At 42.3% G+C, this 27088-nt stretch overlaps 1 protein-coding gene across 1 annotated transcript in view; it reads left to right on the forward strand.

The window, feature by feature from the left end:
• OXSR1 (oxidative stress responsive kinase 1) overlaps window positions 1-27088 on the forward strand; it is a 102250-nt gene that overhangs the window by 69735 nt on the left and 5427 nt on the right. The window contains exons 7-15 of the mRNA XM_032237757.1: window positions 427-528; window positions 1766-1899; window positions 5886-5934; window positions 6862-6927; window positions 8923-9045; window positions 10543-10578; window positions 12089-12247; window positions 22501-22565; window positions 24249-24301. Coding sequence (XP_032093648.1) covers window positions 427-528; window positions 1766-1899; window positions 5886-5934; window positions 6862-6927; window positions 8923-9045; window positions 10543-10578; window positions 12089-12247; window positions 22501-22565; window positions 24249-24301 — 787 coding nt within the window. The remainder of the gene's footprint in view (window positions 1-426; window positions 529-1765; window positions 1900-5885; window positions 5935-6861; window positions 6928-8922; window positions 9046-10542; window positions 10579-12088; window positions 12248-22500; window positions 22566-24248; window positions 24302-27088) is intronic.

Here is a 27088-nt window from a genome sequence, read left to right on the forward strand (position 1 = left end):
TAACGGCTGAAACTGGTTCCAATTGTGACAGTTAAGGACTACTTGTATTCTGAGAAGCTAACATTTCTTTGCTTTGGAAGAATTGCTTCAGTTTCAGGAGCAATTCTGAGATACCAAGACAGCAGAATTCAGTGATATTTGCAGAGAACATGATTTTCCAATATACCCCTCAAGGCTAGTTTATTCCTCTCATTTAGCTAAAATCTTTGTAATATTTTCACTCTTATGAAGAAGAATACAAATTGTGCTATTTTCAGGAGTTGGGTGAGAAATTAGAAGTTTGTTTTAGGTCCCATATCATAAATGAATATCAAGAAGTGAAGGAAGGTTAGCTCCCAAATATAACTCAGGCAAGATGCGCATGGAATTGAACAATTACTGCAATAGAAAAAACAATTTTGAAATGAATTTTCTCTTACAATGCAGGTTCGGGGCTACGATTTCAAAGCAGATATTTGGAGTTTTGGAATCACTGCAATCGAGTTGGCTACTGGAGCTGCTCCTTATCACAAATACCCACCCATGAAGGTACGTTAACAGATTTACCAGTTTAAATAATCCTATTTGACATGAAAAGCATGCACACAGCCTGAAAAATTGGATCGGCCCTCTTAGAAAACGGTACATCTGCAAAGTTGGCATGTCCTCCTTCTGAAAATATACAAGGAAGTCTGGGGACTGTTTGTTGTACATTTAAGCATGTAACAGAATCAACAAATTCAATTGCGGTCGTACGTTGAGGAGTACCTGTGTGGCATTTGGCCCTCTATTGTGGATTTTCTAAAATAGGGACACCACAATCCTTGGGGTGCAGGGAAGCTAATTTGCCTCTTGGCGTTCTTCCCCAGTGAGAGGACAGATGAGATGTGTTCTCTTCCCAAGCAACAATTGTTGTTTATAAGGAACTGGTACCATATTTTTTGGAGTATAAGGCGCATCAAGATTTTGAAGAGGCAAATTTTTTTAAAAAGTTTTTGCTCTCTCAGACCTCCCCAAAATGGGTCCATTTTTTTGTCAAAAAAGGGCATGCACAGCCTTTAGGAGGCTTATAGAGTGCTCCTGGGGAAGGTGTGTGTGTGTAAAAATGCGTGACCCATCAAAACCGCGCTTGACTAAACTGCGCCTGATTAAACCGTGTCACTGACGTCATCAACAGGGCGGCAACAGCCAGCGCGGAGAAAGAAGGGCGCTTTAAATAGCGCTTTGAAAGCAAGCCGATTCAACTTAAGGTAAGGGTTAGGTTTAGGGTTAGGGTTAGGGTTAGGTTTAGGGTTAGGTTAAGGGTTAGGTTTAGGTTTAGGGTTAGATTAAGGGTTAGATTAAGGGTTAGGTTTAGGGTTAAGTTTAGGATTAGGATTAGGTTTAGGGGGGTTAGGTTTAGGTTTAGGGGTTAATTTTAGGTTTAGGGTTTACAGCGTGCTTCTGTCTCTGCGCTGTTGTCGCCCTGTTGATGACGTCAGCGATGCGGTTTAGTCGGGCGCGATTTAGTCGAACGCGGTTTTGTGGTGGAACCGTAAAAATGAGCAAAAAATGGGCTGTTTTTTGTGGAAACAGGCCCGTTTTTTGTCAAAAAAAAGGGGGAGCATACATAGGCTTTAGGAGGCTTATAGAGTGCTCCTGGGGGCTGGGGGGGGGGCAAAAACGAGCAAAAAACCAGTCTGTTTTTCGCTAATTTTTGTCTCCAGCACTCTGGAAGCCTCCTAAAGGCTATGCACGGCCATTTTGGTGAAGGGGGCAGGGTTTCTAACCAATGCGATTTTTTCAGGTCTTAATGTTGACACTACAAAATGATCCCCCCTCCTTGGAGACAGGGGTTCAAGACAAGGATATGCTTAAAAAATACGGGAAGTCGTTCAGGAAAATGATTTCGTTGTGCCTGCAGAAAGACCCAGAGAAAAGGTAATAAGCGGGACCATCTTAACTTCCTCGTCCTCTCTCCCTCTCTTTTTAAAATTTATTTATATGACTTACACCTCCCTTTTCTGCCTATGGACGCACATAAATGCATACACAAGTGGCTACACTTGAACACACATGAGCAAGTTTAAAACCTAATACAGGACTTAAAAACAGTTCATTCAGTGACCATTTGAAGTTAAAACACCACTAAAGAATGTGACAGATGATTTTTTCCCCACACTTATGACCATTGCAGCATCCCCATGATCACGTGGTTTACATTTGCATACTTGACAACTGATCACATTTATGGCAGTTGCGTTATGCTGTGGTAACGTGATCATCTTTTGCTACCTGACAAGCAAAGTCAATGGGGAGCCCAGATTCACTTAACAACTGCGTCATTCCTGCTAGGCAGGTCCAATAGGGAAAATTGGAGGCAAACGAAAGTAGAGCTGGATGTTTGATAGCTTATCCTGTTTTAATCGCCGGAATATAAAAAAAATGGTTGAGGTTCTAAAAAGAGAAGAGCAACAAAGAGGATTAGGGGAGTGGAGGCTAAAATATACGAAGAACGGTTGCAGGAACTGGGTATGTATAATTTAATGAAAAGAAAGGTTAGGGGAGGCATGATAGCAGCCTTCCAATATCTCAGGGGCTGCCAGAGAGAGAGAGTCAAGCTATTCTCCAAAGCACCTGAGGGCAGGACAAGAAGCAATGGGTGGAAACTAATCAAGGAGAGAACCTTGATTAGTTTTAAGATTAGAACTAAGGAGAATCTAGAACAACAGTGAGAACAATTAATCAGTGAAATGACCTGCTTCCGGAAGTTGTGGGTGCTTCAATCATTAGAAGTTTTTTAGAAGAGTTTGGACAACCATGTGTCTGAAACGGGATGGGCTTTTCTGCTTGAGCAGAGAGTTGTCACCAACCCTTTGGACCTCAAGGACCACTAAATTCATAATTTTAAATCCCGCGGATCGCTAATATGATCTGCCTAATATACTGCCTAGGTGGGAGTGGCAAGGTGGTCATGTGACTGGGTAGGTGTGGCCAACTTGATGTCACTTAATGTGGAGGGATGCCTCGACAGCCTCTCTTCGCCCCTCCCCTCCCAGCCACTCCTTGCCTAGGCTCCTTGGGACCCCAAGAGGAAGCCACCAGGAGAAAGAGTTGGCAAAACAGCTCAGTTCAAATTGGCTCTGACCCAGAAGGAGGCTCAGCAGACGCACTTCACTGAGGACTAGGAGCATAGGCTTTCCAAGCAGAGGGAAGACCTGTGGGAGTGCAAGGCCAGGTACTGGTGCCTGGAGGCTCAGCGGGCTGAGACGGTCAGCCAGTTCCAGGCCATGATGCAGTCCCACTGGAACGAGGCCCTCTGGCTCTTTGCCACCATTATTGCTTCCCTCCAGCCTTTGCCCAAAGCCCCCCACCAGGAGGCCGAAGCAGACCCCAAGTCAGAATTTGTGCCCCCCTCCAACCCACACAAAAAGACCCCAAAGGGGGAGAGATTCTGCAGCAACACAAACATTCATTCCATGTATCCGTCCCAGGGGCCGTAGTTTGAGGACTCTTGATTTAGTGCAATATAAAAAATGCAAATAATTTTTCTGTGGACCACCAAAACTTTCTTACGGACCACCAGTGGTCCATAGACCACGAGTTGGTGGTCTTCCCTTCCAACTCTGTTATCCATTAGGCTGTGTTGTATGCAGTTGAAAGGATAATGTCATCTTATAATGTACACCAGGTTTAAAAGCTATTCCAGAATTTCTGTGGCTTTGTGGAATAGGATTTTCTGCGTGCATTTTTGCAACCAGTTCAGCTGCTTTTTGTTGCATACAGTTCCGTGGTCCAGCGAGCGTGGATAAAAAGTTCAGGGACATTTCCTTTTCAAATAACTGTAGCTTTGTATTAGCCTTTCGGAGTAAGCCAGGTCAGTTATCAAAAGCCACCAGGCATACTGGAATTCCATGTTAATGATCTAAGACAGTGTTTTTCATCCTGGGCCATTTGAAGCTGTGTGGACTTTGACTCCCAGAATTCCCCAGCCAATATGAATTTGTACATTTGAAATTCACATAGCTTCCAATGGCCAAGATTGAGAAACAGATTAGGGCCTAATTTTTTAGGGCCTTAGGCTATAATAGCAGATACATTGACATCAATAGAAGAGAATATTTGTAGCTCAGAGATAAACTAAGTGTCAGCGTTCCAAATATCATGTAGAATTAAATCAGAGTCCAAGGCAAAATGATCCTTAAAGTTCCAATTTAATAAATCAGACATCTTAGCACATCTGTGAAATCCCAATTCTGGATGTTACATCCGATTCCCACCCAGTTGAAAGTTCATGATCTTGTCCCCACACCCACAAATCCATCACATGGTCCAATTTTCATCTTCCACCCTGGCATCTCCACCCAGCTGGTTCCGGTCAGATGCAGAGGTGCGGAGACAAAAGATGACCTTGGGCTTCTGGAAAAGAATGACAACAACACATTCCACAATTCTACTCCTTTCTATTCCCCCCTCCCAACTACTACACTAATGAAACAGCATAATGAAATAAGAGAGAGTGTGGCAGGCCAAAGATCCTAAAAGGGATATAATTGCAGGCCTGACACTAAGATTGAACCGTACACTAGCATTGATGATGTTACCTAGTTGGGTAATGAAACGTCTGCAAGAAAATATCCAAGCTTACATATCAAAATATTGAAACTTGATAGCATAGATAGATTTCTCTGCTATGCTAGCATGTCTCTCATCATATCTGTTACAAAACACATTTAAGCACAATCTTCTAGATGCAGGTAGTCCTCGACTTACAACAGTTCATTCAGTAACCGTTCAAAGTTACAGTAGCACCGAAAAACGTGACTTGTGACTGTTTTTCACAATTACAACTATTGCAGCATCCCCATAGTCACATGGTCAAAATTCTGGTGTTTCGCAACTGACTCGTGACAGCTACAAATATCCAAGGGTCATGTAATCATCTTTTGAAACCTTCTGGCAAGCAAAGTCAATAGGGAAGTCAGTGATTCACTTAACAAATGTGACAAGAAAGGTCATAAAATGGGGCAAAACCCAGTCAACAAATTTTCTCACTAAGCAATAGAAACTATAGGGCAGGGGTGTCCAAACTTGGGAACTTGAAGGCTTGTGGACTTCAACTCCCAGAATTCCCCAGCTGGGGAATTCTGGGAGTTGAAGTCCACAAGCCTTCAAGTTCCCAAGTTTGAACACCCCTGCTATGGGGGTTCAGTTGTGGTTTTTAAGTTCAGCCCTATGGATACAGAAGTTCAAGAAGGGAAAGTAGAGGCCACAAGCAAAGAACTCCAGAGAATTATTGAATGGGAAAGCACTAAGACAAACAAAGACAGTACGCTTGGCCTTTGGAACTTCCTGCCACAGGATATTGCATCACGCGTATGATAACTGCCTTATTGATGTTTTAGCAAATGTTAGTTTTCAATGTTTGTCTCTGGCTCAGACTTGATGCTAAGAACCGATCTTAAGAAATAAAGTAAGATACCTTTGTCAAATCAGTCTGGGCCATGTGATTAGCCAGATTAAAACAAGCTAAAAGCATTGTTCCAATAGCAAAACCCACCATATATTTAACACTCTTAAATACTTTGCATCTGCTCCAGGTAAAATTCTGTGCAAACACATAAAATAAGAACGTGAATATTACGCAGGAAATGTTTTATCTTACTATTGTTGAGAAGACCACACAGGTTTGCTTATGGCCCCGCTTTGCCAAAAACCACCATCTTTTTATCCAGAATTAACATCTTCTTTGTTTCTTTTTCTCTAATGTATGAATTGAAATGTACAACCTGTGAAAAGCAGCATCTGTTCTGATCCCTGTTCTTATTGTGGGTGATTCTCCCATATGAAATAGAAAAAGCTCTTTTAAAAAAAATTTCCTGCAATATACCATAGGCTTAAGACACTCCTTTGTTTTCTGTCCATAGACCTACAGCAGCTGAACTTCTAAGGCACAAATTTTTCCAGAAAGCAAAGGTAGGATCAAGTGTTTTTTTATTAGGGCAACCTAGTCTACCCAATTATGGGATGGAGCATACTGCTCCACCTTTTGAATCCCAGAAGGGTATGGCTAGCCAATGACAGCTAAATAGCTTGAAATAGATTTGAAACAGCTTTGAAATAGCTTGAAATAGATTTATACTAGTCTTCCTTTATTTCTTTGACAGTAAAACATAAATTCAACCCAAAGGTAGGATCCTTGATTGATGCAGTCATCTATCAACTTGGATGTCGGAGACATATATTTATAGACAAGGAATAATTATAGGTTTTTGTTTTTTTTCCATTGTTGTAAACTGCCTATAGTCACTTGATAGTGAGATGGACGACATAAATTTAACGATTTATCAGAGATTTCCCCCAACTTCCATCCACCCTATGACAAGTTTGCTTCTCATTTAAGTTCTATTCTATTCTGATTTTGCCAGCCACAATACTGGTAATCTTTTAAGTGTGAAAATGTTCGTGTGGCTTAATATCCTTGAGTTCACCCTGATTTTTTTTTTGAGCCAGATTGACTGTTTAATCACTCCGAATACAACTGCTTTATGGTTCAGTTTTGTGTAACTTTAGTTTTTTATTAAGGTACCTGGTGGAAAAAGAGAATAGTTGCATATCTTTGCATCTGTCCAGTGGCAGAGAATGTTGCTACTCATCTGGAGACTGTTACTCTTTAATACATTGCTTTCTTAGCTCTTGTGTCAAAGGAAATTTTATTCAGTGTTGTTTAACTAAAACTTTTTTCTCTCTCTCTCTCTTTCCCTCCTTCGCAAAAGGCTCTAGGGGAATATGCAGTTTGAGTGCCGTGGAGTTGGGTGGCTGATTAATTCACTAAATAACGATAAAACTGTAGCTTTTGAAGAGCAGATTGCAAGAACTGATGGTTTTCTGTTCCTTTTGCAGAATAAAGAATTTCTACAAGAAAAAATGTTGCAGAGAGCCCCAACTATCACTGAAAGAGCCAGGAAGGTACAAATTAAAGTGGAAATCTGCATTGAAATGGTTCCGTAAAATTTCTTGCACCTTTCTCTTAATGTGTAGCTTGCTTGCAGCCTGAGAAACAGGGAAAATAATTCTGGCTGAGTTCACACGTCTTAAAGAAACTTGGTTCCTCCTGCTTTTAAAAGTAGCTAGCCAGCATCCTTGGTAGGTATAAGGTTTTAATCTAAGATGACATCGCAAGTTTCTGTTTCTGGTAACAAATCGTACAGTTGAGCTAAAAAAAGCCAAATCATTAGTGGGTCACAGCCTGGAGATTGAGGACCCCTGCTGTATGGCAAATAATGAAACAGTTTCATAAATAAATCAGAGTTCCTTTGCTTGTTTTGTTGCATGGCTTAATTTGCTGGCAGATGGGATGACAGTCTGCCTGTCTATGGATACATAAGTACACCTTTTATTGCAAAGACTAAAATATTCAAGCCAAATATATAAATTGGTTTTAAACATAGGCTGTGACTGTATTGATGGATTTTTCAATGTCATTTTGTTTCTTCCTTCCTCTTCTTGCTTGGTTGGATGGAAAGCATACATACATACACACACACACGCGCGCGCACACACACACACACGTATGTATGTATGTATTTAGTGTCACAACCCCTGGTATGCCCAAATATGGGAGGAAGCCTACTGCTTCCTTTCTCTGTCTATCGGCTCGTCACAAGAGACCATCCAGACAGAAACCCAATATTTTTACTGTTGCCTTTGTTACATTTGTGTTGTATTTGTGCTGATAAATAAATAAATAAAGGGAGACTAGTATAGATCTATTTCAAGCAATTTAGCTCTCATCAGCTAGCCATACCCTTACTGGGATTCGAACCTGGGCTGTATTACATATTAGGCAGATGTGTTAACCACTAAGCCACAAGGTTCTCCTCCTTTATCAGCTGAGCCAGGGAAATAGGTTTGTATATAGTGCTTGAAATAGATCTATACTAGTCTCCCTTTATTTATTTATCAGCACAAGTACAACGTATGTATGTATATATGTATGTATATTTTATAGCCACATTGATTTCTGGATGGATAGTTGTGTCAGGAGCATCCTTTCTATTTTTGTTTCTGCACAAGATAGCAAAAATTGTGACAAGTACATCTTTTAGGTTTATCAAAGCCTTACAGGAGACTCAGTGAGGCTGTACAGGTAGTCCTTGACCTATGACCATTAGAAGTTACAATGATGCTGAGGTCCTCGTCCTTGCAATTGTTATGTCTCCACAGTCACGTGATCAAAATTTGGGTGTTTGGCAACCAGCAAGAATAGATAGTCCTCAATTTACTAACACAATTGAGCCCAAAATTTATGTTCTTAAGTGAGACATTTATTAAGTGAGTTATGCCACACTTTACGACGTTCCTTGCAACAGTTTGTTAAGTGAATCATTGCAGTTGTGATGTTAGTAACCCGAATGTTTAAATGAATCTGGCTTCCCCGTTGACTTTGCTTGTTAGAAGGTCGCAAAAGCTGATCACGCAACCTTGGGGCACAGCCATGGTCGTAAATATGAATCAGTTGCCAAGCATCTGAATTTTGACTACATGATGGGGATCAGTGGTGCTATGTGTGAAAAAACACCCATAAGTCATTGCCGTATCTTTTCAGAGCCGTTGTAACTTTGAACGGTCCCTAAACAAACTGTTGTAAGTTGAGGACTACCTGTATTTACAATTATTACAACATCTCAGGGTTGTGCGATCCTCATTTATGATCTTTCCATGGAGCTTCCAACAAGGAAAATCAATGCAGGAAGCTGGAATCACTTAATAACCATGTGATTTGCTTAACAATCGCCCATTTGCTTAAAGCAGCAATAAAATCAGGTGTGGCTCAGTTAACAACCGCAGCCGCTTGGCAAACAATTGTTCCTAATTGTGGCTGTAGCCTCAAGGGCTACCTGTACAACCCCGAGCAGAACTGCGTTGTTACACACATCTCGTCTTGCTCTTGTTGGTGGGCAGGTCAGGAGAGTCCCTGGTTCCAGCGGACGACTTCATAAGACCGAAGACGGCGGCTGGGAATGGAGCGACGATGAACTAGATGAAGAAAGCGAAGAGGGCAAAGCGGCAATTTCACAGCACAGGGTGAGGGTCGATTTCACTTTTTTAAATACTCAAAAGTACAGTTCCTCCCTGAATCCATATCTTGTAGGAGGGGAGGGATCCTTGGTGCTCTCTGAGCTTGGCTGTTTTCTTTCAGACATTTTGTTGCCCAGCTAGGTAACTTCATCAGTATTAAAAGTGCAAACCCCATTCCTTACCAGCACTGATGATGTTATCTAATTGGGTCACGAAACAGCTGCAAGAAAACAACCAAGCTCAGAGAGCATCAAGGACTCCATAGTTCTCCTCCTTCTCCTCCACCAATCCCACTCCTTCCTAGCACTGATGCCTAGTTGGGTAATGAAACATCTGTAGGAAAACAGCTGAGGCCAGAGAGCTCCCATGACCCCCACAGTTCTCCTCCTCTCCACAATTTCCACTCCCTTGTAGCACTGATGATACTACCTAGATGGGTCATGAAACGCCTGCAAGTTCAGAGAGCACCCCTCATTTCATCCTTGAACTACAAATATTTTCCTTTATTGATGCTATGTATTAGTCTCCTCCTAATCTATTTTTCTGGCAATGGGAACAGTTAGAAACTGTAGGCAAGAATTATGCCAATTGCACATTTTACAGATTACATATTTTGGAGAAGGTAACTCATCTTCTCAGTTATCTGTTCTTTTCAGTGATTGGGTCTAATTGCTGTAATATCTTAATATTACATTTAATATTGTTTTAATATTTCTTTAATATTTTATCTCATTTATTGCAATGTCTATATTATATGTTCATATTTGCGCTTGTAGGCACAATGCGTTTTATTAGTGTTGTATATCAGTGATTCCATGACCTCTGTAGATGCCATGGTAGGCTAAGTAAATATACATTTGGGTCTAATACTTTTGCCAGTATAAAACCCTCCATTTTTTTATGGAGATGCATGAAAAACATTTCTACGTCTCTAAAGATTCTTTGTGAATCCACTGTGCCAACCTTCCATGTTTGATGCACTCTAGGACCAAAATGAAAGTTATTTTGAGAAATCAGGGGTTGCAGAGAATGGCAATGTCCAATCTTTGCTGTGGGTTAGTTATCAGGATGTTGTACATATGACACAATATACTTTGGGATTTCTTTTTCTTCAGGAGAGATACTTCTGACCGCAATATTATTTTCTAATCTGTTAAAACAAACCCTGAAACCTTCTAAAGGCAGCTGCCTCTTCTTTTTTTAAAACAGACTGATTTCTGTTTATTATTCATAGACATGGCATGCTTATCTTGCAAACTCTCATAATTAATTATTAAAATTATTAATTATTGAAAGCAAATAGTGAGCCAGTTTACCTCTTTCTCCCAGCTCCCCCTTTACTTCCTGTATCTAAAGCTGTCAGAGCATTTTGAGTCTCTTCTTGCCTCAGAAAGAAATAATGGATTTTAAATGCTTTTGCTCACGTGAGGATATTCCTTTGTGCTACCCTAAACGGTTATGACCATTGTGTGCTAATCACAGATCTCTTTCTCTCTCTTTCAGTCTCCCAGAGTGAAAGAATCCTTGCAGAACTCTGAGGTAAATTGTGAATCATGTACATTATATCAGAAATCTCCATTAAAGCAGGGATTCTCCATCTCGGCAACTTGAAGACGCATGGATTTCTTGTCTTGTTGGGGAATTGTGGGAGTTTGAAGTCCAGATGTTGTAAAGTTGCCAAGGTTAGGAACCCCGGCATCTGTATAACAGAATAACTTGGAGCTCAATTGTTTTCAAAATTGATTGATTGCATGCCATTAAGTTGATGTGTAAGCAACCACTATCTCTAACTTGGTTCTTCAGATCATTTCAGGGTCCACCATTGCTGATGAGTTCATCCACCTTGCTGTTGTTTTCCTTCCTTCCTTCCTTCCTTCCTTCCTTCCTTCCTTCCTTCCTTCCTTCCTTCCTTCCTTCCCTCCTTCCTTCCTTCCTTCTTTCCCTCCTTTCCCAGCATTACAGTAAATCAGGCTTAATACTTAGTGACTACATAGGTAGATGTTCTATTCTGGGGTTTCAGATCTTCTAGTGGTGCTCCATGGCTGTTTTAATTGACTTTATCTACCTTACTGTTGCTGAACCTTCCCTCCTCCCTCTTCTTTCTTCCTGTGCCCCCCCAGTATGGAGGATTTTTCAAAAGAGCTGGGTCTTCGGGGCATAGCCATCTATGCTTCATTGTTTTTCTGGCACATTGCAGAGGGCTGCAGATGTGGCCCCTTTGAATTCTGTGGTTCTGTAGTAATGCCCACACTTTTGCTGGTTGTACAAAGGCCATTTGGACTCCAGATTTGCTGATACATTTTTTTTCAGGTAGTTGGTGAAGATCAGTGGTGGGATTCAATTTTTTTTTAATACCAGTGGCTTGGTGGGCGTGGCAGGGGAAGGATACTTTAAAATCCCCATTTCCTCCCCACTCCAGGGGACGGATACTGCAAAATCCCTATTTCCTCCGGATCAGCTGGGACTTGGGAGGCAGAGAATAGATGGGGGCGGGGCCAGTCAGAGGTGGAATTTACCTGTTCTCCAAACTACTCAAAATTCCCGCTACCGGTTCTCCAGAACTGGTGAGAACCTGCTGAATACCACCTCTGTTATTCCATCATCTGTATCCCATACAGCTAGTCCTCAACTTACAACAGTTAATTTAATGACCATTCAAAGTTACAGCGGCACTGAAAAAGTGGCTTTGGCTGTTTTTCCAAATTTAACAACTGTGGCAACATCCCCGTGGTCATGTGATCAATATCCAGGCGCTTGGCCACTGATTCATATTTATGATGGTTGCAGTTTCCCAGGGTCATGTGATCCCTTTCGCGACTTTCTTACAAGCAAGTCAGTAGGGAAGCCAGGTTCACTTAACGACCGTGTGACTGCTGCAGTGATTCACTTTAGTAACCGCGGCAAGAAAAGTCCTAAAAATGGGGCAAAACTCACTTAACAAATGTTTTTGCTTATGACAGCAATTTTGGGCTCAATGGTGGCCGTAAGTCGGAGACTACCTGTATCGTGCGGCAGTATTTCGTTAGTTCATTCATTTGTTTCGTTACAGCTGTTTCCATCAGCTGAGCCAACTGGACCTTTGCTCAACCTCCAAGACCAGCCTGCTGCTCAACTACCTCAGCCTGCAGGTCAGGTTCCTGCGCAACCTCCTGTTGCTGCCCCCGGTCCAGCCTCTCAGACCCCAGCCGCAGCTCCTTCGGCAGCACAGGTAAGGCCCAGTGGGGAAGCTTAAAAGACAAAGGTAAAGTTTTCCCCACTGTCCAATCTGAATCTCTGCAGACTTTAAGGGTTCCACCACAAAACCGCGTTCGACTAAAGCGCGCTCGACGAAATCGCGTAGCTGATGTCATTACAGGGCGACAACAGCGCGGAGACAGAAGCACGCTGTAAACGTTAAACCTAAAATTAACCCCTAAACCTAAACCTAACCCCCCTAAACCTAATCCTAAACCTAATCCTAAACCTAACCCTAACCCTTAACCTAACCCTAAACCTAACCCTTAACCTAACCCTAAACCTTAACCTAACCCTAACCCTAACCCTAACCCTTAACCTAACCCTAACCCTTAACCTAACCCTAAACTTAACCCTAACCCTTAACCTAACCCTAACCCTAAACCTAAACCTAATCCTTACCTTAACTTGAATCGGCTTGCTTTCAAAGCGCTATTTAAAGCGCCCTTCTTTCTCCGCGCTCGCTGTTGTCACCCTGTTGATGACGTCAGCGACGCGGTTTAATCAGGCGCGCTTTAGTTGAGCGCGGTTTTGTCGTGCCACGGACTTTAAGAGTCTGGAACAGTGGTGGGATTCAGCCGGTTCGCACCTATTCGGGAGAACCGGTTGGTAACTTTCCAGGCAGTTCGGAGAACCGGTTTTTGGAAGAAATCTCCTTTTGTTTTTCCCCACTTTACAAGGCTAATCCTGTAAGGAAGGCAGGAAGGAGACACTCTGGTGTTGTGTCTAGCCTCATCTTTGTTGACCTGCTTACAGAAACTTTCTCTCCAGTTAACCCTGATTACATTGGTTTAGTGGTTTTATTCAACTTGTATGCGCCCTATTCCCGAGGGACTCAGGGTGGCTAACAAAACTGGAGGGGAAGGGAAACAATACAAAAGGAAAAGAAAACAAAGACAAACAACAATACAGAACCAATTTAAAAGGTCTCAACAAGCACACCAGTTCGAGTGGGGATGGAACTCAGCAGCTCCAGGCCTGCTGGAACAGCCAGGTCTTAACGGCTTTACGGAAAGCCTGAAGGGTAGTGAGGGTCCGAATCTCCACGGGGAGATCGTTCCAGAGGGCTGGAGCAGCCACAGAGAAGGCCCTCCTCCGGGTAGTTGACAGCCGGCATTGGCCGGCAGATGGAATTAGGAGGAGGCCTAGTCTGTGGGATCTAATGGGTCTTTGGGAGGTAATCGGCAGCAGGCGGTCTCTCAAGTACCCAGGTCATTGTAAGAGCTAAGGCGAAGCACCCATCGACGGGAGTGACGTTGAGTTGGCCACACCCACCCAGTCACGTGACCACTGAGCCCCGCCTACCCAGCTGGCCATTAGGGCAGAGACGCGGTTGTTAAATTATTTGAATTCCACCACTGGTCTGGTATTTCCTTTTGCTCAGAGCTGTCAAGCTTTGTAAGAATCATTGAGATGATGGAAGTCTGGAGATAAACTTCCCCCTTCCCAAATAACAGCTTCAAGTTCCCCTTTTGGAAAATATCCGAAATAGAATAGAACATTTCCCTGCTCAAAATATTCTACTTCATGCGATTGTGACTAAGGAGATTCTCAGTCCTCCAGGTCATGGTTGTCACATAGGTGCTTTCTCAAGAGGCAACTGGATTTCCTGGTTTTCCTTTGAAGACGTTTTGCTTCTCATCCAAGAGGCTTCTTCAGCTCTGACTGGATGGAGGGGAAGGGAAGGATTTATGACCAGCTGTCCGAAAGGAGTATAAATTCTCCTTCAAAGAAAAACCAGAAAGCCCAGTTGCCTCTTGAAGGGGCACCTTTGGGACATGCTACTGTGACCATTGCAAAATTGTCCAAAGTTTGCTTTGCCAGTCCCACAGGGTGGGCCTCCTTCAGATGCCGTCAGCCAGACAATGCCGGCTGGCGGCTCCCCAGAGGAGGGCCTTCTCTGTGGCTGCTCCGACCCTTTGGAACGAGCTACCCTTAGAAATCCGGACCTTGCCCACTCTCATGGCCTCCTCCGAGTTCCATCTGCCAGTCAGTGTCGACTGGCAACTACACGGAGGAGAGCCTTTTCAGTAGTAGCTCCGACCCTTTGGAACGATCTCCCCGTGGAGATTCGTACCCTCACTACCGTCCAGACCTTCCGCACAGCCCTCAAGACCTGGCTAGCCCGTCAGGCCTGGGGATAAAGATAATTTGTCCCCACCCGAATGATGAATGAATGTTGCTTACTATTTTACTTCTATGTATTGTTTGTGTCTATTGTCTGTACCCTCCCTTCCTTATTTTATGTAAGCCGCCCTGAGTCCCCTCAGGGAAAAGGGCGGCCTATAAATATTAATAAAATCCTAAATCCTAAAAATCATGGCCTTCAGGAAAGCTGTGGAAACCTGGCTATTCCAGTAAGCCTGGGGCTGTTGACCTCATTGTTGAGGTCCAGCCCCGATCGTAACGAATGTATGTGTGTTGTTTCTAACATGTTTTTATTGTCATTTTTTTAATTATTATTCTTTCTTCGATGTAAGCCGCCCGGAGTCCTCCGGGATTGGGCGACCTATAAATCGATCTAATAAATAAATAAATAATAAATAAATAAATATCCGACTCGAGGGGGCAATGTGCTCATCTCCATTTTTTAGCTGAGGGAGCCAGTTTTGTCTGAAGATGCTTCCATGGTTACATGCCATAACGCACTGAACCCTGCTAATCTTCCCATTGAAGTGATATCTATTTTTTTTAAAATTAATTTTTATTAAACAGTTGAAAAAAAAATGACCCCAAAATATATATATTTTTTGCAATTTCCTTCTGTACAACATTTCCACCTCGGAATACATCCATTGTAAATACACTTCTTCCCCCCCCCCACCCCTTATTTCAGTTTTCTTTGTCAATGCATATGATACTATTATATACATTCCTTAATTTACAATCCTTCATTATGTACCATTTCCATTTATACCCATTTGTTCATCTCTACCTGTACATTGATCATTTTTAATTCCTGTGTCTTCTTCATTTAGTGTTTCCTTAAGCTTTACCCCTGTCCTCTAGCCATTTGCAACACTCGCTCCATACGATATAATATTCTGTTTCCTCCTTATCTTTAATTTCTTTCGTGAGTTCGTCCATCTCTGCACACTCTAACGCTTTCATTATACCATTCCCCTCTCTATGGAATATTATGAGCTGAGGTGGCGCAGTGGTTAGGGGTGCAGTACTGCAGGCCACTTCAGCTGACTGTTATCTGCAGTTCAATCTCACCGGCTCAGGGTTGACTCAGCCTTCCATCCTTCCGAGGTGGGTAAAATGAGGACCCGGATTGTTTTTTTTTTTTTTTGTTTTGTTTTCAAATACATTTTATTTATTTCATTTTCATTTTCATTTTATACAATCACTTATATACTGTGCGTAACAAAAAAAACAAAGAGAAAAAAAAACAAACAAAAAAAACCCCCCCCAACATAACACTTCAATCCCCCATACACCCTCTCTTCTCCCCCTCCAACTTTCATTTCACCCCTCCAGCATTCCCCTCTTCTACTTCCCTTCCCCCTCAGACATCTCCCCCTCCCTCCATCTCACCCTCCTTACATTCCCTCTCACTCCCTCTTTACTTCTCCCTCCTCTTTCCCTCTTCTCCTCGCTTTGGTGTATCCATCAGTTTGTTTTTTTTTTTTTAAAAAAAAGAATAAAAGAGAAAAAGAAAAAAAAAAGGAAAACGAGCCGCAGTATACAAGTGAATTCTTATTGTTCTAAGAATTGAAACTGTAATTCCACCCTCCCCCCTCCCCCCTATAATCCCCCCTCCCTAACCCCCTTACGGCTTCGCAGGTCCCATACCCGGCATAATTCTTTAACAAGCATTTGAGTATAATAAGGCCAGCTAACTTTAAAATTAAAAAAAGAAAAGAAAAGAAAAGCCAAAAAAAAAAAAAAAGAGAATAACAAAAAATACACACACACCTAAAAAGAAAGGGGAAACAGAGAAGGGTCAATAAACCCACTACGTTAACACAGCTTCCCATTATCTGTAAATCTTAAACAATGTAGCTCATTCCAAATTTCGATTATTTTACTACTTGCAGGGTTTCAAACTATATTAGAGCCAGGTAAGTTGATCAATTAGGATTCCCCAACTAAAAGTCTCATTGCTTTGTCTATCTATTCAAACCTTTAATTTCTCTCTTTTTTATCCGAATATCCAAACCTTTCTATAAAACCATTAAACTCAAGTACTTCTTTCATTTTTCATTTCCAACACCTCCCTTTCTATCCTTACCCACCTCCACATGTAAATTTTTTACCTTCCACCCTGCCTTTATCCATGTCCATATATATATTTTATCCGCGTCCATTGCTCCTCCCATATTTACTCCACTTTCCTGAAGACTCTCCGACCAATCTTTCTTGACCTTATATTGAAATAGCAACTCAAACAAATATCAGCTTGCATTCTAGCCCCAAGTAGTCTAATTAAGCTTTCGCTACCCTTCCCTCTCCCACGCGCCTCCCAACTCCGTTCGTCCCAGACCACAACTCAAAAAGATCGCAATCTCCGCTCTCCTCGCCTAAGAAAATAATTCATGCGCAATTTGAGTTAGAATTCAGACAAATCTTATATACAATATGTGTCCACAATCAGCAACGCTTCTTTCAGTCTCCATGTCTCATCATCAATATACCACTTTTCCATTTTATCCCAGACGGAAATCATAAAGCTTTAAGAACATCGCTTAGTCTTTATTCTTTAGTCTTCTGCCCTTCCGGAAGAGGAAAGCAACACCCTCCGCCTTGTAGCCACGTGTCTCGCTGTTTGTCTTCTCCTTCTCCTTGTCTCTCTCCAGGTCCGGATGAATCAGGAAGTCCCGCCTTCAGGGTCTCGTAGTAAAATTCTCGGGCTTCACAGACAGAGTTAATGCGGTGTTTTTGGTTGCCAAATGTAACTGTAATACCAGCTGGGACTTCCCATTTGTATGGAATCTGAGAATTTCTGAGTTCTTCGGTTAAGAAAGCGTACTCTTTCCTTGTTCTTAATAATTGAAATGGTATCTCTTTAAAAACAATCAAGTCCTGTCCGTCAATTCTCAACCTCTTGCTGTAAAGCCTCTGTATTATCTCATTTCTGGATTCCCTTGTGGTAAAGTATATTATTATGTCCCTCGGAAGCTGTCGCTGTTTTGCTACCCAGGAATTCTGGCGGTAAATTCTTTGAATCTGCCAATCAAAGTTAAATCCCGGACTTCCCACCAAGCGGCTGAAAGCCTCAAAGAAGATCTGTTTCAAATTCTCCTGTTGGTTTTCACGCAGTCCTCTAACCCTTATTGCAAAGGCAGTCTTATTATAATTTATCATGACAAGTTGTTTTTGAGCATTTTCCATTTCCTGTTGTAACGTTTGAATTTTGGATATCAAATTAAGGTTAGTTTCTTCCAAAAGTTCCAATTTGTCCTCCGCTTCAGCAATATAATCTGTCATGACTGTCATTACTCCGATCATATCCTTCTTTGCCTGAGCAATTTTAGCATCAAATTGATCATATAAATCCGATATCAGTTGATTAATTTCCTGTCTGAAGTCATTAAGCGTTTTGAGAAGAAATTCTTGTGTTAACAAATCTCCCGTGGAGGGTGTGGGAGGCAAGGGTAGCGGCTTCATAGCAGTTTTTAGAGATATGTTATTAAGGAAGCGCTTCTGTTTAGATTTGGGAGCCATTCCAAAGTAGAAATAAAAGACAAGCAATCAAGCGAGCCAAAAATCAAAGTCTCTGCTCCCCTCAGTTAATCTTTTAGCAATTAGTACAGAGAAGCCTTCAGGAGGGTAGGGCTGGCTAAGTACGTCACATCAAACACAAAAACTACGAGATCGCCATCTTGTGACGCAGCTAAAAAAGGAAGGGAGCCTTTTGCGAAATTGAAGCTGGTATTTTAGATAGTAATAAAAGAAATTCCTCAGGAATGGTCCCCGCCCGGATTGACTTTTAAATAGCTTAGCTTTGTCCTGGGGGGGGGGGGGGGGGGCAATCTGCCTAGGCTGCAAAAAAGGCAGCGCGGAAAACTGGCCGGAGTAAAGGCTCAGCTAATGTTGAACCTCTTCTCCATTCACAGCAAAAAAAAAAGCTATGAATTACAAAGAGATCCTAACGACTGACCTTCTCCCTGCCCCTTTCTGCCAGAAAGGGGAGATATCTATAGATCTTATAAGATATACGAACCAGAGTCCTGGCAGGAGCTTCGTTGAGCTCCCGACGGCGGCAGGCTCCACCCCCCGAAGCCAGGACCCGGATTGTTGTTGGGGGCAATATGGTGACTCTGTAAACCGCTTAGAGAGGGCTGAAAGCCTTATGAAGCACTATATAAGTCTAACTGCTATTGCTATTGCTATTATTCTTCCTTTTTTTCATATATTATTCTTGCTGCCGTTATGGTAGGTATAATTAAATATTGTGGGATTTTTTGGTCATATTTCCTCGTAGGTATTCCCAATAGAAATAATTCCAGTTTCATATCTATTTGCTGTTTAGTAATTTCTTCAAGCCGCTTTCATATTCTATTCCAATATTGTTTAGCCTTTGGGCATAACCACCACATGTGGTAATACATTCCTTGATTTTGCCTACATTTCCAACAGTCCAGTGATAAGTGGTATTTATTTATTTACTTGCGTTTGCATCAGGGATCTTCCCCGACTTAAAATCAGTTGCTTAACGACTGTTTATAAAGTTATGACAGACTTTTTCTCAAAATCTATTTACGACCCATTTTTGAAGTTTTAATGGCCACGTACCCCATAGTCACATTATCACATTTTGGGCACTTGGTAACTGGCTCACCTTTATAGCTGTTTATAGCATCACGTGATCATTTTTGGGTGACTTTTTTGCCAGTCCCTGGCATTTATTTCCGGTTTCCAGCAAAAAAGATGTTTTTCTGCCACCCTGGACAGCTGCTAATGATGGCCATTCCTACAGATTTTGATTGAACAAATTTGATAGTAGTAGTAGTAGTAGTAGTGTAGTAGTAATAGTAGTAATAATAATACAGTAGTAGTTGCAGTAGTACTACAGGTAATCCCCGCTTAACAACCGTAATTGGGACCGGTGATTCCATTGCTCATTAAGCAAACAACACATGATCAACCCATTTAGCTAGGGTACTCCCGATTGTGGTCATTCGACTAATCATTTACCATCATTAACCAAGGTATCATGTGATCAGGACTTGCAACTTCCTGCCGGCTTCCCCATTGACTTCGAAGTTGTCTGGGAAGATCACAAATGGCAATCATGTGACCATGAGCTGTTACAAACAGTTGCAAATATGAATATGCCCAAATTATCACATAACCAAGGGGATGCTGTAAGAATTGTGTGCGTGCACCAGTCCTACGTCCTGTTTTTCAGCGCCTTCATAATTTCAAACAGTCGCTAAACGAATGGTCCATTAATCAAGGAACTGTTTGTAGTAGTATAATAAATAAATTTGTCTACTCCAGACTCCTGCTAGATTCATAATGATTCATAATGCAATATAAAGGCAGTCTTTGATTTACTACAATTCAGCCCAAAAGTTCTGTAGGCAGTTTTTAAGTAAAATTTACCCCATTTTATGACCTTTCTGCCACAGTTGTTAAGTGAATCGCTGCATTTAGCAATAGCAGTTAGACTTATATACTGCTTCATGGGGCTTTCAGCCCTCTCTAAGCGATTTACAGAGTCAGCATGTTGCCCCCACAATCTGGGTCCTCATTTTACCCACCTCGGAAGGATGGAAGGTTGAGCCGGTGAGATTTGAACCGCCGAACTGCAGCTAGCAGTCAGCTGAAGTGGCCTGCAGTGCTGCACTCTACCCACTGCGCCACCTCGGCATTTGTTAAGTTACTAACACGATTGTTAAGTGAATCTGGCTGGCACATTGATTTTGCTTGTCAGAAGTTCACAAAAACTGATCACGTGACCTTGGGATGCTGCAACTGTCATAAACGTGAGTCAATTTTTAATCACATGACCATGGGGATGATGCAACAGTCATAAATATAAAAGCCAGTCATAGGTCATTTCCCCCCAGTGTTGTAACTTTCAACAGTCAGTAAATGATTAGTTGTAAGTTGAGGACTTCCTGAAATTTGTCTGCAGTACAAAACTTGCAATATATAAAATCAACCTTCCAAATAACAATATCAGTAGCCAAAAAAAAATTTTTTTTTAATAAAAACTGGAAAGTTCTGATTACATGATATACAATTGCTACTCTTCCCCTCTTCTCCTCACCTCCTTCTTAGCGTCACACCAATCATTGTGTCTTATCTCTTCTAGCAGGTTCCATTGATATTAGGATTCTAATTTCCATCATTCCCAGCTCACACAGTGCTTTCTGGCCTAGCTTGACTATTATTTTGCTTTGCACCATGGGATTCTGTGCAGCAGTGCTACTTTCTGTTCACTTTGAGTGGGCCTTCTTCTTGTTAAAATTAATAAAAAGAGCATAACAAGGTTCTTTTTGTGCCAAAGATTAGAATGTGTCAAATCGCACACTGCAGCCAAAGAACAGAATAAATAAACCCCATGTGCCCCATGTTAAATGGGTAAAAAACATTAACACCCAGAAAGTTTTCATTTCGGGTCCAATTGAGAAACACCTCACTTTATTTATTTCTCAGCCTGTTTTTGAAATAGTCTCTTTAGTTTTTTGAGAAGGTAAATAGATCATTACAGGTAATCTTTGACTACCATATTTTTCAGAGTATAAGACGCACCTTTCCCCCCTAAAAGAGTGTAGAAATGTTAGTGCATCTTATACACCGAATACAGCCATTTTTGGCCTCCCGAAGCCCCACCCCCGCATCCCATTTTTGCAAATAAAAAAAAAAAATGGGCTGTTTTTCGCAAAAACTGAGGCATTTTTGCCTTCCCCCAGCCCCCAGCAGCACTCTGCAGGCTTCAGCAGAGCTGGGGGAATGCAAAAAATGCCCCCGTTTTTGTGAAAAATGGCCAGTTTCCCGCCGTTTTTTGCAAAAACAGTGTTTTTGCTTTCTCCCAGCCCTGCTGAAGCCTGCAGAATGCTCCTGGGGGCTGGGGAGGACAAAAGCTTTTTTTCTTACTTACTTACTTCGAACTGGTGTGTCTTATAGTCTGAAAAATACTGTATTTGTTTAGTGACTGTTCAACGTTACAATGGAACTGGAAAGAATGACTTAGGAACAGTTTTTCCCACTTACTGCCATTGGAGCAGCCTCACCGTCACATGATCAAAATTCGGGCGTTTGGAAAATAGCATGTACTTATGACAGTTTTACTGTCCCAGCGTGATGTGATCATCATCCTCAACCTTCCAACAAGCAAAGTCAATGAGGAAACCCAGATTCCTTGAACATGATTCAATCAACTGCGATATCACTTAACAACAACCGTGGCAAAAACAGTTTTCTAGATGGCATTTGCCACCAGCAAGATTGGCAAAGATGTTTAAAGATAAATCAGCTAAATGTTGGAAAGGTCATCAGCTACCTGGCTCATATGGTGGACATATATAGAAGCAAAAAAAATATTGGACAAAAATACATACATGGTTGGAAAAGTTGATACAACAACATATTGACTTGAAACCTGAAATATTCCTGTTGGGGATTTTACCAGAAACTTATAGCAAAGAAAATGCATATTTGCTTATTCCTGTAACAACTGCAGCAAGAATTGTATTTGCGCAAAACTGGAAAAGTGAAGAGATTCATACAGAGGAGAATGTGATTAGGAAAATATGAAAATGTGCAGAAATGAACATATTAACACTGGTATTAAAGAGAAAGAATTGATTATTATACTATATGGGAATCATTTTATTGATGGTTAGATAATAAATATCAGAATTAGAAATAAAAGGAGATAAATAAAATATAGAAAATGTACTAATAGAGTTAATAGAGTTAAATAGATCAAGAAGAGTATTGTTATAATATTAGACATTTAAGGTATTGGTATTAAGCTAAGAATAGATTAAATAATGAATATGATTGTAAATTTTAATTATTGCACAAAACATTTCTACCTAGACAACACACTGTTTAATGGAAGTTAGACTGTTTGTATTAAAATAAAATAAAATAAAATTTTTTAAAAAAACAACTGTGACAAAAAAAGTCATCAAATTGGGCCCAAATCACAACAGTTTTCTTGCTTAGCAATGGAAATTTTGGGTTCACTTGTAATCCTAAGTTGAGATAGTAACCCTTTGTTTTCATGGATTTTTTAAAAATATCGTTTTCTCTTTTGATAAGGCACCTCCTGCACCTACAGCACAAGAAGAGCCCAAAATTCCAATCAGTCTCGTTCTACGATTAAGGTAAGCAGCCTAGGGATGAGAGAAAGCTAAACTGGTCCAGGGGCAGGGATGCTGGAAGTGGAGTGGGAAGATCCAGTGTTCTTCTTCTGATGTCATCCATTCAATCGAGTCTGACTCTTGGCAATTCAATGGGGCCTGTCTCTCCACCTCTTCCGATCTTTCACTACTTCTTTGAGTTGCTCTGTGCTCTGGGTGGTGTCAGCTTTGAAGGTGTCCAGCCACCGTGTTCTTGGGAGGCGTGGTTTCCTTTTACCACTAACTTTTCCCAACATAATTGCTTTTTCCAGTTGAATTCCCCTGCATGACGTGGCCAAAGCAAGTGAGACACAGCTTTGTGATTTTTGCCTTCCAGCGACAGGTCTGGTGTTACGTACCCCAGGGATTTGCTTGTTAGTCGCCTTTGCTGTCCAAAGAATACGCTGGAGTCTTCTCCAGCACCGCAGCTCAAACAAATCGATTTTCTTCCTTCCTTGATTTTTTTAAGGTCCAACTTTCACAACCCTAAGAAGCTATGCTTCTTATCCTCCCTAAACCTTACAAGCTCACTGGGTGTTAGGCCTGCAGCCATATTTCTTTTGGATTTTTGGCCTGCCACACTTTCTATTATTATATTAGGCCTTTTCTGTTGTGTGAAAATGGGAGGGGGGAATGTATGGAGTTGGGTGATATGTAGCCAAAGCAAAGTTCCTTCTAGAAAGCCAAGGTCATCCTTTGTCTCTGCACCTCTGCACCTGACTGGAACTGGATAGGTGGAAGTGCCAGCATGGCAGTGCGAGATTGGACCATGTGAAGGACTGGTGGGTGTGGGGGCAAGATCTTGAACTTCCAACTGGGTGGGGAAAACCGGGAAATTTTCAGATTCAGGTTTTCCCAAATGTACCAACTTGGCTCTCTTCATAAATTGGAACTTTGAGGAATCCTTTGCCTTGGACTCTGATTTAATTTTGGATACTATTTGGAACCCTGACGCTGGGTCCCTCTCTTTTACAAAACTAGTAAATAAATAAAAAAAAAACATCAACCCTGTCTACCAGTATGTGCTGGACCAATGACCACTTTGCAGTCAGATGGTTTGGATTAATATGTTCCATTGATATTTTATTTTATTCATGCGCTAGAGATTTGCAGCACTCTGATTCTAGATAAAGCATCCAGCACCCAAAATGTCTGCTGTGTGAATCCTGAGCCCCAAAATAAGATTCCTTGCATTGTGTTGGTTTCATTATGAGCTCAGGATAAAACAAAATGTTTTGTTCAATGTGCCTTTGAATTCCTTGCTAGAGAGAACAATTAACCCTCCCCTTGCCGTCATTCATCCTGGACCACAAAGTGCATCTTTGACCATCATTCATCCTTGACCACAAAGTGCATCTTTGACCATCATTCATCCTTGACCACAGTCATTGCAGAATTGTAGTTGTCATTGCACAACTACAATTCAACTCAAAATTTCTATTGCTAAATGAGTTGTTAAGTGAAGTTTGCCCCACTTTCGAGGACTACTTTTGTATAGGGATAGGAGGAGAGTTTGGGCTGGATAAAATTAATTGTAGACTGTTCCCGCGGATGCTGATTCAAAAGACCTACCTCACATGGTTTCGTATTTGTTGCAGAATGTGATTTAATGTTTGTTTGTAAACACAGATGTTGATAATACCTAACTGTGCCTCTCCACCCTGGCAGGAATTCAAAAAAGGAGCTGAACGACATCCGATTTGAATTCACACCTGGAAGAGGTGAGGGGGGGGGAAGATGAGAAAACCTGCCTTTTACAACCTGTTGGTGACGATGTTTTGCTTGGTGGTCCTGTGCTGATTGGGTGGGTGCGGAATGTCCCGGCTGAAAAGAGGTTCCCTAAATACGGAGCAAAGATCGTGTCCCATGTTAGAGCAGTTTAGGAAATGACCCAAATTTTCTGAAAAATGAATCCATAAGCTTGACAGGATCTTTTCTGGATGCAGTCTCCCCAAAATGTTTGAAAGATGGACTGTTGGCTTGAAAGTTAAGAGTACATACATTTTATAAGAAAGACAGGCATTAAAATCCTCATGATATGCCTTTGATTTGGGATTTAATTTGAGCGTGCAACTTCTCAGAGGCCTCTTGTCTTCCAGATGTCTTACTTGTATGACCATTTCCCATCTTGGCTTAGGATTATGGGAATTATAGAGGAGGAACTGTTCATCTCAATCCTGCGAATATTACCTGGTGCTGTGTAGCATCCTTTTGCCTTTCCAACTACTGTAATCAATCGCAGCTCACTCTCTCATGAAATACTGCAAACCTTTGCAGTGACTGTTAAAAAAAGGAGAGAATATGTCCTTGCTTCTTGCCACAATACGTCTGAAGCAGATTGTAATGAAATGAAAGCAAAATAATATACAGTATATAGGCAGTCCCCATTCAGTGTCATTGAATGAATGAATGAAGCTGAATAGAGACCATTTGTTCAGCCAACAGTTCAAGATTACAATGGGGCTGAATAAAGAGACTTGCAACCGGTCCTCAAAATTGCTACCAGTGTGGGGTCCTTGTAGTCGCGTGATTGTGATTTGGGCACTTGGCAACTGTTGTGCAATTTAGACAGTCACAATGCCCCCTAGTCCCTTGATGGCCAGATTGCGACCTTCGCTGCCATCCTCTAAATCAGCAGAGTCAATGGGGAAGTCTGCAGAAGGATTCAAGCTGTGATCATGTCACGTCTCACTTAATGACAGCCGCTGGAAATCCAGTTAAAAGTCAGGAAGGTCACGTGAGGTCCATTCTGCCACCACGTTGCTCAGGAACAGAATTGCTGGTCCCAATTATGAGCCGAGGTGGTGCAGTGGGTAGAATGCAGTGTTGCAGGCCACTTCAGCTGACTGCTAGTTCAGTGGTTCAAATCTCACTGGCTTAGGGTTGACTCAGCCTTCCATCCTTCCGAGGTGGGTAAAATGAGGACCCGGATTGTTGTTGGGGGCAATATGCTGACTCTGTAAACCACTTAGAGAGGGCTGAAAGCCCTATGAAGTGGTATATAAGTCTAACTGCTATTGCTATTGCTAATTACCATCATTAAGCGAGGACTATAGGTAATCCAAGACAATCATAATTGAACCCAAAATTTCTGTTGCTAAGCAAGGCAATTGTTTGCCCCATTTTATGACCTTTTTTGCTACAGTTTTTAAGCAAATTGCCGCAGTTGTTAAGTGAATCATGCAGTCGTTAACCTAATCTGGCTCCCCCCCCCATTGACTTTGCTTGTTGGAAGCCAGCTGGGAAGGTCACGGAAGGTGATCACGTGACCCTGGGACACTGCAGCCGTCATAAATACATGACAGTTGCCAAGCACCTGAATTTTAATCACATGACCATGGGGATGCTGCATCAGTCGTGCGTGTGAAGACTGGTCAGAAGCCCCTCTCTTCAATGCCACTGTAACTTTGAACAGTCACTAAATGAATGGTTGTAAGTCGAGGACTATCTGCAAAACAGTGGTGGGTTCCTCTTCCCATCGCTACCTATACGCTGCGCACGGAGCCGGGTGTCCTGGTCGTGCACGTGCGCTGTGCATTCATGCGCACTCTACCGCCCCTACGACACCCAGCTGCTCGCCAGAGATCATGCAGGCGCTGTGCGCGCATGCGCAGTTGACCCAGTTGCTTTTAAAACAGGTATGGAAACGAGCCACCGTACGGGTACGGCGGCCACTGCTCCCGATTACTACCGGTACGACCATACCGGGCCGTACCAGCCGGAACCCACCACTGCTGTAAAACAAAAAATTAAGATAGAATCAGATGCCTCCAGTGTATTAGTGCTGAAATCGAAGATAGCATCTAGATGATTTATCTGTCTATAAAACAAAGACTGTTTCTCAATTATGGGGGGTGAAATTATACGCCCCTCAGAGAGGGTTCGCAATTTGGGAGTCCTCCTGGATCCCCAGCTGACTTTAGAACACCATTTGTCGGCTGTGACCAGGGAGACCTTTGCCCAGGTTTGCCTGGTGCACCAATTGCGACCCTACCTGGACCGGGAGGCCCTTCAGACAGTCACTCACGCCCTTGTGACCTCAAGACTGGATTACTGTAACACGCTCTACATGGGGCTGCCCTTGAAGAGTGTTTGAAGACTTCAGTTAGTCCAGAATGCAGCCGCACAAGCGATTGTCGGTGTACCCAGGTACACCCACGTTACACCTATCCTCCGCGAGCTGCACTGGCTACCCATTAGCCTCCGGACTCGCTTCAAGGTGCTAGTCGTTACTTATAAAGCCCTACATGGCATCGGACCTGGGTACCTGAGAGACCGCCTCCTGCCAATTACCTCCCTAAGACCGATTAGATCGCACAGACTAGGCCTTCTCTGGATTCCATCTGCCAGCCAATGCTGGCTGGTGACTCCCCGGGGGAGGGCCTTCTCTGTTGCAGCTCCAGCCCTCTGGAACGAGCTCCCCGTGGAGATCCGGACCCTTACTACTCTCCCAGCCTTCCGCAAAACCACTAAGATCTGGCTGCTCCGGCAGGCTGGGGCCGGCTGTT

The sequence above is a fragment of the Thamnophis elegans genome, chromosome Z (assembly GCF_009769535.1).
Source record: "Thamnophis elegans isolate rThaEle1 chromosome Z, rThaEle1.pri, whole genome shotgun sequence".
In the NCBI taxonomy this organism is placed as follows: domain Eukaryota; kingdom Metazoa; phylum Chordata; class Lepidosauria; order Squamata; family Colubridae; genus Thamnophis; species Thamnophis elegans.